Source organism: Musa acuminata, chromosome BXJ1-4, assembly GCF_036884655.1.
Source record: "Musa acuminata AAA Group cultivar baxijiao chromosome BXJ1-4, Cavendish_Baxijiao_AAA, whole genome shotgun sequence".
NCBI lineage: Eukaryota > Viridiplantae > Streptophyta > Magnoliopsida > Zingiberales > Musaceae > Musa > Musa acuminata.
Genome location: NC_088330.1, coordinates 38594167 through 38610000, shown reverse-complemented (window position 1 = coordinate 38610000; position 15834 = coordinate 38594167). Strand labels below are relative to the sequence as shown.

General features: G+C 41.0%; 2 protein-coding genes across 7 annotated transcripts; both read left to right on the top strand.

Moving 5' to 3' along the window:
* The first annotated feature begins 3813 nt into the window (after positions 1–3813).
* LOC135665718 (uncharacterized) lies at positions 3814–5469 on the top strand. The gene is made up of 3 exons (XM_065177382.1): positions 3814–3889; positions 4341–4422; positions 4516–5469. The coding sequence occupies exons 1-3, from the start codon at positions 3881–3883 to the stop codon at positions 5307–5309; spliced, it is 885 nt and encodes a 294-aa protein (XP_065033454.1). The 5' UTR covers positions 3814–3880; the 3' UTR covers positions 5310–5469.
* A 1784-nt stretch (positions 5470–7253) lies between these two features.
* Positions 7254–15072, top strand: LOC103982898 (DEK domain-containing chromatin-associated protein 1). Of its 6 annotated transcripts, none has more exons than XM_009399969.3 (12): positions 7254–7424; positions 8144–9211; positions 9308–9341; positions 10180–10256; positions 11848–11907; positions 11995–12105; positions 12224–12301; positions 12473–12547; positions 12746–13226; positions 14160–14269; positions 14471–14501; positions 14576–15072. In XM_009399969.3, the coding sequence occupies exons 1-12, from the start codon at positions 7269–7271 to the stop codon at positions 14743–14745; spliced, it is 2451 nt and encodes an 816-aa protein (XP_009398244.2). In that variant the 5' UTR covers positions 7254–7268; the 3' UTR covers positions 14746–15072. The 6 variants fall into 6 exon arrangements, with proteins under 6 accessions (XP_009398244.2, XP_065033422.1, XP_065033442.1 ...); XM_065177350.1 differs by having other exon boundaries at positions 7285–7424; positions 8148–9211; XM_065177370.1 differs by lacking the exon at positions 7254–7424 and adding an exon at positions 7457–7622 and having other exon boundaries at positions 8148–9211.
* The last annotated feature ends 762 nt before the right edge of the window (positions 15073–15834 follow it).

The window sequence follows — 15834 nt, the reverse complement described above, 5'->3', positions numbered from 1 at the left end:
GAGAAAAAGAGGCCACCGAGAAAGTAAATACAGTAGAAAATGGTGGATGTAGATGACGTCAAAGATGAAGAAAAAGGTTGGTTGTGTCACGTGATTGCTTTCGTCATCGACTTGAGATGTGATAGCGCCATAACACCGGTTGGAGACTCGTCCGTCTCCTTTGCCTTATCGAGAATATAAATTTCTTTTCTTGAAAATATCATAAAATAATATAATTATTTTAAGAATTGAATTGAGTAATTATTTATCCAATTCCAACAGCTTAATCTATCAAAAAAAACTAATATATACAATTAATGATCAGTATAATGATTGAGTGGTACCGGCTTTAGTATACAATTAATGATCAGTCACTGTATCGATGACTCGTCGACTGGCTATATAGAGGGAGTTTTTGGTTATCCGCTTCTCAACCAGCTTGGGGTCTTAACTTTCGAGAGATGGCAGAGGTGTTCATCTCTCTCTCTCTCTCTCTCTCTCTCTCTTTCTCTCTCTCTCTTAAAATTCTGTCTTCACTGTGCTGAGCTAATTGTGAGGATAAAGATGAATTTATTGTCGGCCATGGATGTTTATGCGTTGGTCAACTTCATGCTGTGTTTTTCTTTGACGTGTTCTTTATTAATTGGATAACTCACATCATGCAATCCGGATGACCAAAAATAGATCGGTCTTGTGGATTTGACCCTTCTTCTTTTAGATAAAATTTCTCTGCTTGGTTTAGATTTTCTTGGACTTTGGATTCAACATTATGTTCTTCGACATTCATTGACTTTTCTACCGAGTCAAAAGCTCCACCGTGCAAGAAAAAGAAGGCTGAAACTTTTGTTCATGGAAGCCAAAACTGATTCATGTCTGTTTGCTTGTGCTTTTCTTGCTCGCCTTGACACAACAGATCGCCACGGTAATTATCACGGTGGACCTGCACTGCTGCACCTGCTCCAAGAAGATCAAGAAAACTCTGTGCAAGCTCCAAAGCAAGCTACCTTCTCCCTCTCTCTCTCTCTTTTTGCTGACTAATTTCTGTGGAAATTGGTCGTTGTGTTGGAGACCGGTTCAACATCGAATCAATTGTCTACGACGAGAAGAAGAACACCATCACAGTATCCGGCCCCTTCAACCCTGACTGCTTCATCAAGAAGCTTCGCTGCCTCGCCTGCAAGGTGATCATATGTGTCCAGATCAAGCCGAAACCCGTCAAACCACCGCCACCGCCACCGCCGCCTAAGGTGGAGGTGGAGGTGAATTTAGACGTGTGTGTTTTCCCGCCCCCGGGGTGGCCCAACTGCTGTGCCTGCGACGGCCCCCCGCCGTCCGCCTCCTGCCGTCCCTGTCGCGAGTTTGACGGCTGCAGGATCATCGTCGAGCAGGAGCCTTGTCAGTCCTGCTCTATTATGTAGTTTCCTATACGTATTCTTATTCTCGTTGCAAGATGTTATTGGGTAAGAGATAACGGATAAGGCGGACAGAGGTAAACGTCATGTGACTTCCTCTGTCAGCAATGTACGTATGTGATGATATATATGTTTATGCTGTTATATCTCAGTCGTCGCAATATGATGTTTATATAGAGATTTTGGTTCATACCCGTAATCTAAATTTAATATACATACAAAATAAAAATAAAAAATATATTAAAATTTATAGAGATAAAACAGATAGATAATTTCGAAGCCACAAAAAGGAATAGATTTATTATAAACCCCCAACAACATGAAAGATTATAACAAATAGGATTGAGATATGATTCAAAAGGAATATAGTTTTCTTTTCTTGAAGATATCATAAAATAATTATATTATTTCAAGAATTGAATTGAGTAATTATTTATCAATTCCAACAGCTTAATCTATCAAAAAGAAATTAATATATGTTGTTATTCTTTAAAAAAAAAATACAAGAAGGAACATCTCAATTATAGTATACCTTTCATAAAATAAACTTTCCCGTCCATCTCGACATTGACGAGAAAGATGATCTCACCGCAGGTTGGGATTGAGCTGCATTACCTACCGTGAAGACGATGGCAGCGACAACGCTCGGTGACTGCCGGTCAATGGTGGCAGCCAATGGTGAACCACACGTCTGGTCGTCTTTTCTTGTCTCTATCCTCGGCTCGGTGGCCTCCCACACTACCAACCTTGGTACGGATATGGTCGGTCAGGCCATGGCACATTCTGCATCCCCAGATTTACTTCCAAGTATGTTACTCTAAAAGCTTCCTGGAGATTGAGAATGGCAGGATCACTAAGAAATATGACCATTGCTTCCCTCTAAATTCCTCTCCTTTATTCTGTATTAGCAAAAAGGCAGACTAAACACAAAACAAGCATCCAGGAGAAAGCTAGTTTAGATCTGCCATAATGATAAGGTTGCATTTACTTCGATGCTGCCAATCAAACTTACATTGTTTTTATTGATGAAAATGATGTCATATTTGATAAAAGATCTGCCGTCGACTGTCACATGGCACAATAATGCACTTCAATAATATAGTTTAGATCCAAAACATTGTATGTGGACCAAGGTAATGAATCAAATAAAACTTTAGAGGATAAACATAAAATGTGATCTTATCACGCAGAATACAAGTCGAAAAATCATAAATACATGTGTTTTTCCTTATCTCATATGAATTAAAAGGGCAATGACAACAATTATTTAGTCATACTATTAATCACTGTTTCACAAAAAATCTTTTTTTCATCCAAACTCGTTTTTGATACGGATCAAACATCCAAGGCTTTCTCAACTATCGAATAAATATTTAAATATTCAAAGTTTCATATTAGTCGGATTGATCTAGACATCACAAATATTTATTATGTATTCTAACCCGTGATTTGGTCTGATAAGCAAAAGATCACATATTCTAAAATCTGAAGTTGTTAGAAAATAAACCCAATATATGCTTTAATCATAGAAAGCAACAGTGTTTTGTAAGCAAAAGTTAGAATTATATCAGAATAGTCAAAAAGGAGAACTAGAAGCAATGGCAGCCGCTTTCTCCTGGTCATAAAGGACATCAAGATAGAATTATATTACAATAGTAAAAAACGGTTTACCTGGCTCGTCGACTGCCTCTATAAAGGGGGCCTTTGGTTATCCGCTTCTCCCCCAGCGTGGGATCTCATAACTTTCGAGAGATGGCAGAGGTGTTCATCTCTCTCTCTCTCTCTCTCTCTCTCTTAAAGATCTGTCTTCACTGTGGTGAGCCAGTTGTCTGGATAAAGATGAATTTAGTATCGATTGCACTGCCGGAGACGAAGGAACGGTGCCTTCTGTGATTCAACAAACAAGTAGCGAGTGATAATGGCCGCGAGGCCATGAACAAAATGGAGACAGTAGTGAGTTATCTCAACAAGAATCCTGTCCCTGTACCCCGTGCCGGCAGTAATAAAACAGCGCCCCAAACACAAGGAACACAGGAAGAAGACAGAACGAAAGATTGGTTTTGAGTACTTGTTCTTCTGTATGTCGAGTTTTCAGTCTTGGGACGGTAAACTTGTTCTTCTGCAACCCGAAAAACCAGAGTATTTGTTTGAGTCACGAAAATAATCTCTCTCAAACTACATTGGCTCTGAATCTTTACTGGCTCATTTTCCAGACTCGATAAACAGTGCCATATACAACGCACACTGAGAACGCTCAGCCGCACCACACATGGCTTCTTCGTGTGACTCGTGACGTTCGAACAACCTCCGGAAGCAGTACTCGCGAAGGTAAGGGTGCTTTAAACATGGCCATGAATCGTGCGAGGGTAGATACGAGAAAAGCTTTATTCTTGATCAGTCATTGTGTTGGTGGCCCGTCGACTGCCTCTATAAAGGGAGGCTTTGGTTATCCGCTTCTACACCAGCTTGGGTCTCAAAACTTTCGAGAGATGGCCGAGGTGTTCATCTCTCTCTCTCTCTCTCTCTCTCTCTCTCTCTCTCTCTCTCTTAAAAATCTGTGTTCACTGTGGTGAGCTAATCGTGAGGATAAAGATGAATTTATTGTCAGCCATGGATGTTTATGTGTTGGTCAACTTGATGCTGTGTTTTTCTTTTATTTGTTCTTTATTAATTGGATAACTCACATCATGCAATCCGGATGACCAAAAACAAACAGGATATCGATCGGTCTTGTGGATTTGACCCTTCTTCTTTTAGATAAAAAATCTCTGCTCGGTTTAGATTTTCTTGGACTTTGGATTCAACATGATGTTCTTCAACATTCTTTGACTCTGTTACTGAGTCAAAAGCTCCACAACACAAGAAAAAGAAGGCTGAAACTTTTGTTCATGGAAGCCAAAACTGATTCATGTCTGTTTGCATGTGCTTCTCTTGCTCGCCTTGGCACAGATAGTCACGGTAATTATCAAGGTTGACCTGCAATGCTGCACCTGCTCCAGGAAGATCAAGAAAGCTCTGTGCGAGCTCCAAAGTAAGCTACCGTCTCTCTCTCTCTCTCTCTCTCTCTCTCTCTCTCTCTCTCGGTGCTGACAAATTTTTGTGGAAATTGGTCGATGTGTTGGAGAATGGTTCAACATCCAATCAATCGTCTTTGACGAGAAGAAGAACACCGTCACAGTATCCGGCCCCTTCAACCCTGACTGCTTCATCAAGGAGCTTCTCTGCCTCGCATGCAAGGTGATCAAAGGCGTCCATATCAAAGAGCCGGCAAAACCGCCGCCGCCACCGCCGCCGCCGCCGCCCGTGTGTGTTTGCCCGCCACCCGTGTGTGTTTGCCCGCCACCCGTGTGTGTTTGCCCGCCACACGTGTGTGTTTGCCGGCCCCCGGTGTGGCCCGTCTGCTGCAAACAGCCGTGCCCCTGCTTCGATCCGCGCCAAGGGTGCCGCCGCTGCTGCACCTGCGGCTGGATCTGCGACGTTCCGTCATTGCCACCATGGAGGCCCAATCCAGTCCCGTTGCCGGAGGCCGTGGTGAGGCCGCCCATGTGTGGTTTCCCGCCCACGGGGTGGCCCGTCTGCTGCAAACAGCCGTGCCCCTGCGTCGATCCGCGCCAAGGGTGCCGCCGCTGCTGCACCTGCGGCTGGATCTGCGACGTCCCGTCACCGCCACCATGTAGGCCGTTCCCGGAGGCCGGGGTGAGGCCGCCCGTGTGTGTTTTCCCGCCCCAGGGGTGGCCCAACTGCTGTCGCCAACCGTGCCCCTGCTTCGAGCCACGCAGCGGGTGCCGCCGCTGCTGCTCCTGCGGCTGGGTCTGCGACGACCCCTCGCCGTCCGCTGCCTGCCGTCCCGGCTGCGAGGTTGGCGGCTGCAAGATCATCGTCGGGCAGGAGCCTTATCAGTCCTGCTCTATTATGTAATTTCCTATACGTATAGTTATTATCGTTGCAAGATGTTATTGGATAACAGTAATAGTTAACGGATAAGAAGGTGGACTGAGGTAAACGTCATGTGACTTCCTCTGTCAGTAATGTACGTAATATAATATGTCATGATATATGTTTATGCTGTTATATCTCAGTCGTCGCTATACGATGTTCGGTGATTATATATATATATATATATATATATATATAGAGAGAGAGAGAGAGAGAGAGAGAGAGAGAGAGTGAATCATGTTGACACATTGCATATATAAACAACCCACCGACCTTTGAACCTATTTACCAATTGGTTTACTGTCTCTTAAGTTATTAGAATCATAATAGAGTTTTTTACCTTCCAGGTGAAGTAGACTTTAGGGATCAATGTAATATATGGCCAGAAAGAAATATGACCATTTCTTCCCTCTAAATTCTTCTCCTTTATGCACTTCTATGATATAGTTTAGATCTATACTAAAACATTGGATGTGTACAAACGTTGTCCACATTAAGTAGTACATTTATGTGTCAGATGGAACTTCTTACGTGAATAGTAGATGGAACTTCTTAGTTTATCATCTTGATTTGTCGACCATGGAATAAGGGTCCGATAGCTTCCTCAATTATCAAGCAAACATTCGAACCTTCTCTTCAATCAGATCAGACTTCTTATGCACGACGGGCTTGAATCGAATCGGATTGATCTAAGCATCATCAACATCTATCCATCATGTATTCTAACTCATGATTTGCTCTGATATCCAAATATCACGTATTCTAAAAGCTGAAGTTGTTAGGAAATAAACCCAATATATGCTTTAATCATAGAAAGCAAAAGTGTTTTGTAAGGATTTAGCTGAACATCAAGTCAGAATTATATTAGAATAGTAAAAAAAGGAGAACTAGAAGTTGTGCTTGGAACATTCTACTTGACTAATATGCAGATTCAAACGATCCAAAACCTGGGACTTGATTGCACTGCTGGAGACTAATGAACAGTGCCTTGCGTGATTCAACAAACAAGCACCGAGTGCTAACATCTTACGTTTCTGGATCGAACAGTTTCAACAATAATCCTCTCGCTGTACCCCGTGCCGGCATTAATAAAACAGCGGCCCAAACACAAGAACACAGGAAGAAGAAAAGAACGAAGTGGGATCGACAGCAACAAGATTGGAAAGCGAACAGAAGCTGCTCACCAGAATGCCAAAGCGAAACCAACTCGACCTTGACGACGACCTCCCGGTTGGCTTACGTATCAAATCCCCAACTTGGGGTTACAACGGGTCGGACATTTCGGTATTCAAGTCCATCCAACCCGCTCGAATCAGGTTCGGGTAGACTGGGTTCGGATTCGAATACCAGAGTCGGGTTCGTACTGGTACCCGATCCGTTTCCCGACGAGGCACCGATCGTTATCATGTGATGCGTACGTGACACGTTTGCGCCTCTTATGTAGAGGTGGACCCATGCGCCCTGCATGCCTGCCGCCAATTAGGAGGCAGGTATGTTCCGTATAGGACTAGAAACGGGTAAAAACACATGGGGACAAGTGAATCTCGTTGCCATGCCAGGTGGAAGTACTCTGGGATGGCGGTACCATTGGGTTCTTCCGGGGACCCGAGGGATCCCCTCCAATGCCAATGCCTGTCCGCATACACAGGGGGCCCCACATATGAAAAGCTGGGGCCAGTCTCAGTGGATAGCCACATGATAAGGGGACTTGAACGGTTTACTTTTAAAGGTGCGTCTTGGAGAGGATCCGCGTCATTTCAAGGCGGAGGTAATCGGCCAATGACCACGGCCGCGAAACCACATTGAACTCGGGTTTGGGGTCCGGTCGGGACACTGCCTGTATAATGCAGAGTAGGAAACACTGATCGAGGGTGCTGCCTTCGTCTCGAACTGGTGGGTACCCATGCCTTTGCATGGAGAGGACACTGTATTCTGCGTTGGATGGAACAGGTGATCAGTGCCCCGGTGATCCGAACTATTAAGCCGGGCGGGGAAGAGGGCAGGAAAGGTGACCTTTCCGATTACGCGAAGGGGTTTTCGTCCTCTTCTCTTTATTTGGCAGGGTTCGATCGCTCGAGGCGCTGCGATCTCCATCAGGTACGTCTCTTCTTCGACACCAATCTAGTCGTGGCTTAAATTTCATACTATACTTCGGATGCCTCTTCCGAACGAGATAAAATTGGCTCGATCCAGCTAGGGTTCCGTGAATTTCGCATGGATGTTCGCCTTCTTGCTATTGCGTGATTCTCAATGGTTCTGCAAACTTGTTTCGAAAGTTTTGGATCGATTTAGAAGGTAATTCCAAGTGTTCGTGATTGTAGAACCTGGTATCAGATGCTCGATGCCGTAAAGTTGCCTACTTTATGGGGTGTGTGTTTCTGGGGTTATCAAGAACATGCTCCTGTGCTCTTTAGCGGGGTTACATTTACTTTTTTGTTGGTTTCAGGATCTATCCCACCGACTAATAGGTATGTATTTGGTGCTACACATTGGTGCGACGTTTGACAGACGCTTTCTTGTTAGAGATGGAAGTAGGGTTTTTACTACTCGTGTTACTCCTGTTTTTGCTCTTGTTTATTTTGGCCTTTGATGTTGAATTCTCATACCATTTGTTGCTTTGATTTTGTTTCCTTTTACAATTTGTGCAAATTAATATATTTTGCCGTTATTTTTTTTGTGGTAATTTGCATTTATCTATTGTTAGTAGCTTCAGTGATTTGTAGCTATAAATGCGAAGATTGGTTGTTGGCAAAGTCCTGTTTGCATTGTTTCCGGTGTCCACTATCTGGTAGCTAATATATAATATGGCTTTCAAGGCAGTTGGAATGACTGAAGAAGGCACAGCAATTGACGCAGAGGGAGCTACAGGGTCAAATATTGGTAACCCACAACTTGAGGACAAATCTGCTATATGCGACACTGCAAGGGAAGAACAAATGGATGTAGATGAGAAGAAGGAAGCCAAAGAAATGGACATAGATGGACAGGAGAAAAGTAAAGGCAAGAAGGATGTGAACAAAGATGACCATGTTTTAGAAGAGGGTGGAGAAGAAAAGAAGGAAGGTGAAGCAGAAGAGGATGGCGAGGAAAAGAAGGAAGGTGAAATAGAAGAGGATGGCAAGGAAGAGGAAGAAGGAGAAACAAAAGAGGAGGGGGAGGAAGAAAAGGAAGGTGAAATTGAAGAGGATGGGGCGGAAAAGAAGGGGGGTGAAATAGAAGTTGATGGAGATAAAAAGACGGAAGGGGAAGTAGATGGAGATGAAAAAAGGGAAGGTGGAGATTGGGAGAAGGAAGTTGATGTAAAAGATGGAGACAAAATGAAGAAAGGTGAAGTAAAAGAAAATGGAGACAAAAAGAACGAAGGTAAAGAAGTGATTGATGCTTTAGAAAATGAGGATGGACAACAAACTGACATAACAAATTTGGAAAATGTGGGCAGTGAAAAAGAGTACACCGAGAATGTAAATACAGTAGAACCTGAAGATGTGAAAATGGTGGATGCAGAACATGTGAAGGCTGATGCTGTGGATGTGAAAATGGTAGATGCAGAGGACGTTAAAGATGAAGAAAAAGGAGGCGAGACAGTTGAACGAGGGGTGCAGGATGCGACTGAGAATGATGTGAATCTGGAAGAGGATGTTGGGATTACTGCAGAGAAGGTTAATGAGGATAAGGGGGGTGATTGGTCAAAAAAGAAAAGGTCAGGGCCGAAGAAGTCTGGTCAAAAAGGGGAAGGAAAGGATAAGGATGGTGAGACAAAGGCCATGAAATTGTTGGCGTCTCCTGGGTCTTCCATTGAACGTCCTGTGCGCGAGAGAAAAACTGTGGAAAGATTGGTGGAGGTCATTGAAAAAGAGCCAAATAAGGAGTTTCAAGTTGAGAAGGTGCCTTATTTCTCATTCAAGTTGTCCTCATGCTTTTAAATTAATTACCATTATTATTTAACTTGAATGCTAACTTTCTGAAATCTTTGCTTGCAGGGCCGTGGCACTCCTTTGAAGGATATACCAAATGGTATGGTTCATAGCTGTTGGATTTTTTTTCCCTGATCCTATTTTTGGATAGTTTGATCAAGTTGTTCATCTTGCTTATTGCTTTACTTTTAGGTCTTTCACCTAGTTGTTGCTTTAATTTTGTTTGTAGGAAGTAGAACATCTGGAGATTCCGCTTGAACTTTTGTCTAATTTGAGATGGTATCTTGCATTTTGCATTTTTCTGCTTCTTTTTTTCTGTTCTGACCACCTTAAAGGCATTCTGTTGGCTGTATATGCACCCATATACATGAATCTGGTTTTATGCGGTGCCTGCAAGAAGCCTAGAGCATGTAACAGGCATAGAGAATTCTCTAGGGACTCATTCAGCTGGGATGTCTCCCTCGTATTGTGTTTAATTTAGTGGTTTATGTTATCGTCCTAATCATTTTGCATATTATTTAACACGTGAGTTTGGCTAACCCAGCATCTGCTTTGCATTCTTCTATCCAGCCTCTTCTGAGTTTCAAGTCAGTGGTTGCACAAGTTATGTAAGAGTTGGATTCTTAGGTGAATGCCTGAGTGCATGTTGATCTAGTCATTTTGTGATTCTGGATGTCTATTTATAAAACATAATAAAATCTCGAAAAGAATAAAAATTGTTACATGCTGATCTAGTCATTTTGTGTTTATACTTGGTATTGATCAATTTACAGAATTGCATTGTTAATGATGGTTGTCAAAACTTACTTTTCCTTTCTGATGATGGTGCTTTTGGATGAATTATGTTGTGAAAATTCCATTTCCTTTGATATTATCATTTTTTTATCTATGACCATCTCATTTCTTTATGTTTGGCACACTTCTGGATATCGTTTCAGTGGCCCACAAACTAGCAAGAAAAAGGCCTGCAGATATTAAGCTGATTCATCAGACTCTTTTTGGAAGAAAAGGAAAGGTAGTTTGGAATATGACTTAAATTTCTTATTCAGTTTGCATTTAGCCTGCTGGTTATGGTGTTTATAAGCTTCATAGTGCAATTCACTATTGTTATGCAACTTTTCTGTTGTGTTGCTGTGTATATTGAGGTGCATATAAGCTTCATAGTTTAATTCACTGGTATCATGCAACGTTTTCTGATTTGCTGTGTTTATTAAGGTGCATATTTGTTTTAGTTGTAAACATTTCTACTCTGATAGTTCTTAATTTAGCTTATTAAATGTAATTTTGACTATGAAGGAATGGAGAGCATAGTCTGCATTTCATTTCTTACACATGATGGTTAAGTGTCGTTTATGATCTGCATCTGCTTAAGCGTAGTCTCCATTTCATCTCTTCAATATATGTTATTTCTGATAACACTTGAGAAAAACTTTCTGATAGCTGAAAAGCCATTGTAAGGAACAAAATAATCTTATGTTGGTTATAATTTTAGTTTTCAAATTGTATATTGGTAGAAATGGAGGCTTAACTGTATACACCATGCAGCTTGTATTGTGTGTTGGGTCTTACAATAGGAAGCATGGAACAAACCCAGGTACTTTTTTAGTGACTGGGACTGGGTATGCTGATATTGCTGTATTGAGAAAGGATACTCTGGGGCATGGACACAGCAATTAATAATATATACACTCATAAATTGCTATGATTTTATTTTTGAGGTAATATTGTACAATGACCATCATGCATAACTTATGAGAAGCATGGCAATCATTCTTATAAATAATAAACATTTTTGTAAAATACTTTAAATGCATGCACAAAATATCAGTGAGCTTGAGTTTATATATATGTATAGGAGGTCGAGTTCAAAATACAATTGTACTGTACTACTGTTGGTATTTGCCACTTCAGAAGGTCTTGTGCAAATGATATATGTATACATGTTTTTTCTATGTGTTTCAGAATATCTTACAAGTCTTAATAAATAAATGTTGGTGTCTAAAAATGACGACACAAATATGGCAGACATTTTAAAGTGTGTGTGATCTTCTATTATGGGAACTCCAGTAATAAATCCTGAAGAAGCTTCAGGGTCTTGTACAATTTATTTGTTTTCTTCACCTTGTCTATGTTACCATTGATGTCATTGTAAGTTGTTAGCGATGTTTACTTTTAAATGATTAGCATTTTCATTCCCAAGTATGGCAGATATTCATAGTTTGAGTGAGAATCCTTTTTGAAATGAAAAGCTGTATTGCTTGGTTGTTTCAAAGCATGCTGGCCAAGTTTGTGTTAGTGCCAGTGCAAAATATGTACCTCAGTCACTTTTTAAGTAAAATTTAGTTTCTTTTTTAATTTGTTTTCACCAAAGAATGAAGTGTAAATTTTAGTTTTTACCCTCTCACGCCAAATTCATTCACCTGAGTTTGTAAAAGGCTCGGGGTCTATGCTCAGTTTCCAGTCGTTAGTGGATCTGAATTATATTGTTGTTTTACATAATTTATATTGTCAAGGACAGCTCTCTGATTTTCTTCTGATGCGATGACGATAGCATACTTCGCCTTTGACAGATACTAACAATTCTCTGTTTGTATGTCTGATCACAGGCTGTCAACTTCAAAAGTCATATTCTTCAATTTTCTGGATTTGTATGGCATGAAAGTGATGTAAGGAGTTTTTTTTATACTAGATAATATAATGCAGCCAAGGTTCTTTTTTGACCTCCTGTGACATTCATACCTTAATGGCTGCAGGAAAAGCAGAGAGCTAAGATGAAGGAGAAGCTTGACAAATACGTAAAAGATACACTCTTGGATCTCTGTGATTTATTTGATTTATCTGTTTCCAGAGCAAATAGTAGAAAGGTTAGTTGAGTTTATTATGAAAACATGGTTTAAAATATATGAGATCACCATGAATGGCCTTTATATATCTTTTTCTCTGAGATACCATGATAATTGTTTGAATGATTTATGCCTGCAGGAGGATCTTGTGACAAAGTTATTGGACTTTTTGGTTGCTCCTCATTCCACAACTGACAGTGTACATGCTGAGGACCAGGTTTGTCTTATTTATGAAACAAATTTTCATTGTAGCACCTTTTTTAATGATGCACAATCGTTAATGATGCCTAATTTGAATTTTCATATTGTTTTCTGACTGTTCATCATGCTGATATTTTGCTTTGATTTCATTGGCGTATGCCCCTAATTTGGAGTCCCTTTCTAGCAGAAATCTAGAAAGCGTAAAAGAATGGATAGGGGAAGTGCATCAAAGAGAAGAGGGGTGCTGACCAAGCATCCAGAGGTCTGTATCAGAAGCATTAGTGTGCACACAGTCTTATGATCATCCTCATGCTTCTGCCTTTTTCTTTCTCTTCTGATGAAATCTGTATGGTATTTGATTTTGCAATGTTATATTTCTTTTGCTGCTATTGTTCTGACAGTTGCTATGACTCTGAAATTCAATCATCCTTGTAAACTAATTTCTAATTTTATTCCACAGAAGTGGATTAAAAGTGAGGAAACAGCAGCCACAAAAGAGAGTAGTGCACAAGAAACAGAAGATGAAGAGGAGGATGAGAAGGTGGTGGATGTTCATTCTGAAGAAAAGGTACGCAAGCATTCTGAGAGTGAAGCAAAGGAAACTGAATCCGGAGAAGATGAAGATGAAGATGAAGATGAAGATGATGATGATGTAGATGAATATGATGAAAAGAAATTGGGGAAAGGCAAACCGGATAAAAGAAAAGTTGGCAGGCGACAAGGTTCTGTTGCAAAGGAGAAGTTGAAGGTGGGCACCAGCCCGAAGAAGAGCTCGCTGCCCATGACCACCAACAGTCCTGCAAAAAGATCATTTTCCAAGCGCTCTAAGGCTGAGGAGGACAATGACGCAAGTATGAAGGTTTTTGTCAGCAAGAAGAGAAACTTGGGTTCTCCAAAGAAAAAATCAACTCCTAAGTCAAATACTAAGGAAAAAACCACTGGTATGCACTTGCTCCATGCACTTTCATGATATGAACTATGGAGAGGATGGTCGGATGATAACTGGTGCACCTGTTATCTGTGTATCTGGATAAGTGCTTTTGATGTTATTATAGCATGCTCTAACCATTATGATGTTCTCAGACTAATCGTGTGATTTGTGAGTTAAAACATAAAAGTATTATTCTCTTTACTTAACAAAAATATTGCTATACCAGGACCCCAAATACTTGGGATTTATGGGTGTAGTGATCAAAACCCAATGGTAATCACGTCAACTGCTATTTTCGAAGTTGTGTTGTTGCTGTGATCTATATCACACAATCAGTTAGCTGATTATGATTTATTTCTTAGTATGTTGTTCTCGATTTCAATGTATGATTTTTCATGTCATCATCAGTAGTAAGTGTGATATTGATTTCTTTGTAATCTAATTATTTTTCCTTTTTTTTGCTTGGTTGGTTTGGCAGAGATACCTACTTTGTTTTGTGGAGGCAGAAATGTAGAACATTGCAAATAAAATTTGTATTTTTTGCTTTAGTTTTTGGCTTTTCTGACTTCCATCTTTTATTGTGATAAGGGTAAAGAACAATGCCTTTGATTTTTGTTACTCGAGCAACTTTTGACAACCTGATAGCAGCTTTCCTGTTGCATGTAGTTTTATTTACTTCCTGATTCAGCATGGTTATGTTATGATTCATAGCGCTTTGTTGAAATTGAGCTCAATGCCCTTTAAAGCAAGCTCATCGTCCTTCCAAAATGTTCTTCTTTTTGTTTTTTTTTTCCTTGGTCTAATGCTGCAATTACTCCTAATATATTGAAAGGATGGTATGCCTCATGTTCTTTTTTGTCTTCTTGTGTTTCTATCCCTTTTTGTTGAATATCATATTATCAGCGAGTATGTTGATCTTATTGTTATCTATTATCTGTTGAAGATAAGAAGACGGCTCGAGGCAAGCCTAGAAGGCTGGAGGTGGAGCAACCAACCAAGGAGGAACTGAGAAATAAAATATGTGAAATTTTGAAGGAAGTTGATTTTAACACGGTGGGTACTCTTGTACTAGAAATTGTCTGAAACTCGTACATAACAGGGAAATTGCTGCACATTCTGCAGCCCATGGGTGCAAATTTCAAATTTCTCATTGATGCACTTATTTCCTTATTAAGCCTTTTTCTTTTTATAATCCTAGCTAGCATATGATCAAGAATACTAATTCCTCACCTCCTGTTTTGTTTTCTGCTTCAGGCAACATTCACTGACATACTCAAACAGCTGGGTATGCCCTTTCTAAACTACTAGATTCTTTCTGAACAGCTGGGTATGAAATGATTAGGGAAAATTGCTTTGCAGCTGCATACTACAAAATGGATTTGACACCGAGAAAAGCATCTTTGAAGCTCATGATCCAAGAAGAGCTGACCAAGTTAGCCGAGGAAGATGAAGAGGACGAAGATGAAGATGATGATGACGCCGAGAAGGAAGGAAAACCAGAATCAAAGGGCAAAGCGGTGGAAGCTTGATCGGCACAGAAAGATCTCACAAACATGGTACTTAAACCTTTTAAGCTTGTGCAGCCACCTTTAACCTATCACAACATCTAATCGTCGGCTCGGCATCCCTCCCTTTTAGCTTCACCTTTTTCATGTACATTTATATTATAGAGTTGTAAACATCTTTTGAAGCCTATGTTAACCCTGGTACTTACCATGGCGACCTGGTTTCTGTGGTGCATCTTTGCTGCCAGACACTGAATTAGCTTGACTCATCCCCAAACACACAAGCTGGTATATCTTCTCTGTTGTTGTCTTCAAATTAGACTAATTTAAAGGACTCCCTCCATTTCTTTACTCTCTTTTTTTTCCCTAAATGTTCTAGTCTTCCCTGTGCCATAAACTACCAAATATTTTCTGCTGGACTGGCAGTGTTTTCCTTGGTATGGTTACTCCTTGTGAGTGTTGTTGCTCCATTCCTTGGATCTATCTAGGTTACTGTTTGCACTGTGATTTATGGGATTTTGTGATCTGAATGAATGGCTGTTGAATGATTGATTCCCGGCATGTTTGGTGACTTTTGGATATCTTCTTCATGAGAGCTTGGTATAGGCCGCCGGTGGTCTTCATGAGACCCTACGGTGGTGCGCTTACCACCAATGACAGAGAGGGTAAACTCACTTTCGAAAGAAATAAATCTTGGCGAAATCCTCCAACGCCGGTGGTCTTATTCTACGATGCGGTGACTTGATCGGAGCGGTGCACGTGCCATCAGTGTGTATGTTCACCTCATGTTGTTAGGAAATCGGTCGCCGCTCGCGGATCTATTCTCGCTCGTCGTAACGCGGCTAACGCCTTACACGTGAACCGCCCGGCACACGTACTTCGGGGTGAGGTTACCGATAGTCAATTTCATGTCAAACTGCTTCCAAGAAAAATTAACCATTGGGAATTCGTTCCACGCGCGGTGACCAGACTCTAACGCCGTAAGCGCGTTACACGTGCCTCTGTGAAACCTTACCTACCTCGACTCATTTGCCGGGTCGACCGTCTATCGTTCGTCGACTTATTCTCCGTCGTGGTGACCAGACTCCAAGGTTTCCGATACACGGCATCGGC

Coding starts and splice junctions, on each gene's coding strand:
- LOC135665718 (XM_065177382.1), top strand. Junction 4,423..4,515: donor AGCTCTGTGCGAGCTCCAAA/GTAAGCTACCGT, acceptor GATGTGTTGGAG/AATGGTTCAACATCCAATCA.
- LOC103982898 (XM_009399969.3), top strand. CDS start 7,269: ATGGAACAGGTGATCAGTGCCCCGGTGATCCGAACTATTAAGCCGGGC. Junction 12,106..12,223: donor CCAGAGCAAATAGTAGAAAG/GTTAGTTGAGTT, acceptor TTATGCCTGCAG/GAGGATCTTGTGACAAAGTT. Junction 13,227..14,159: donor TACTAAGGAAAAAACCACTG/GTATGCACTTGC, acceptor TATCTGTTGAAG/ATAAGAAGACGGCTCGAGGC.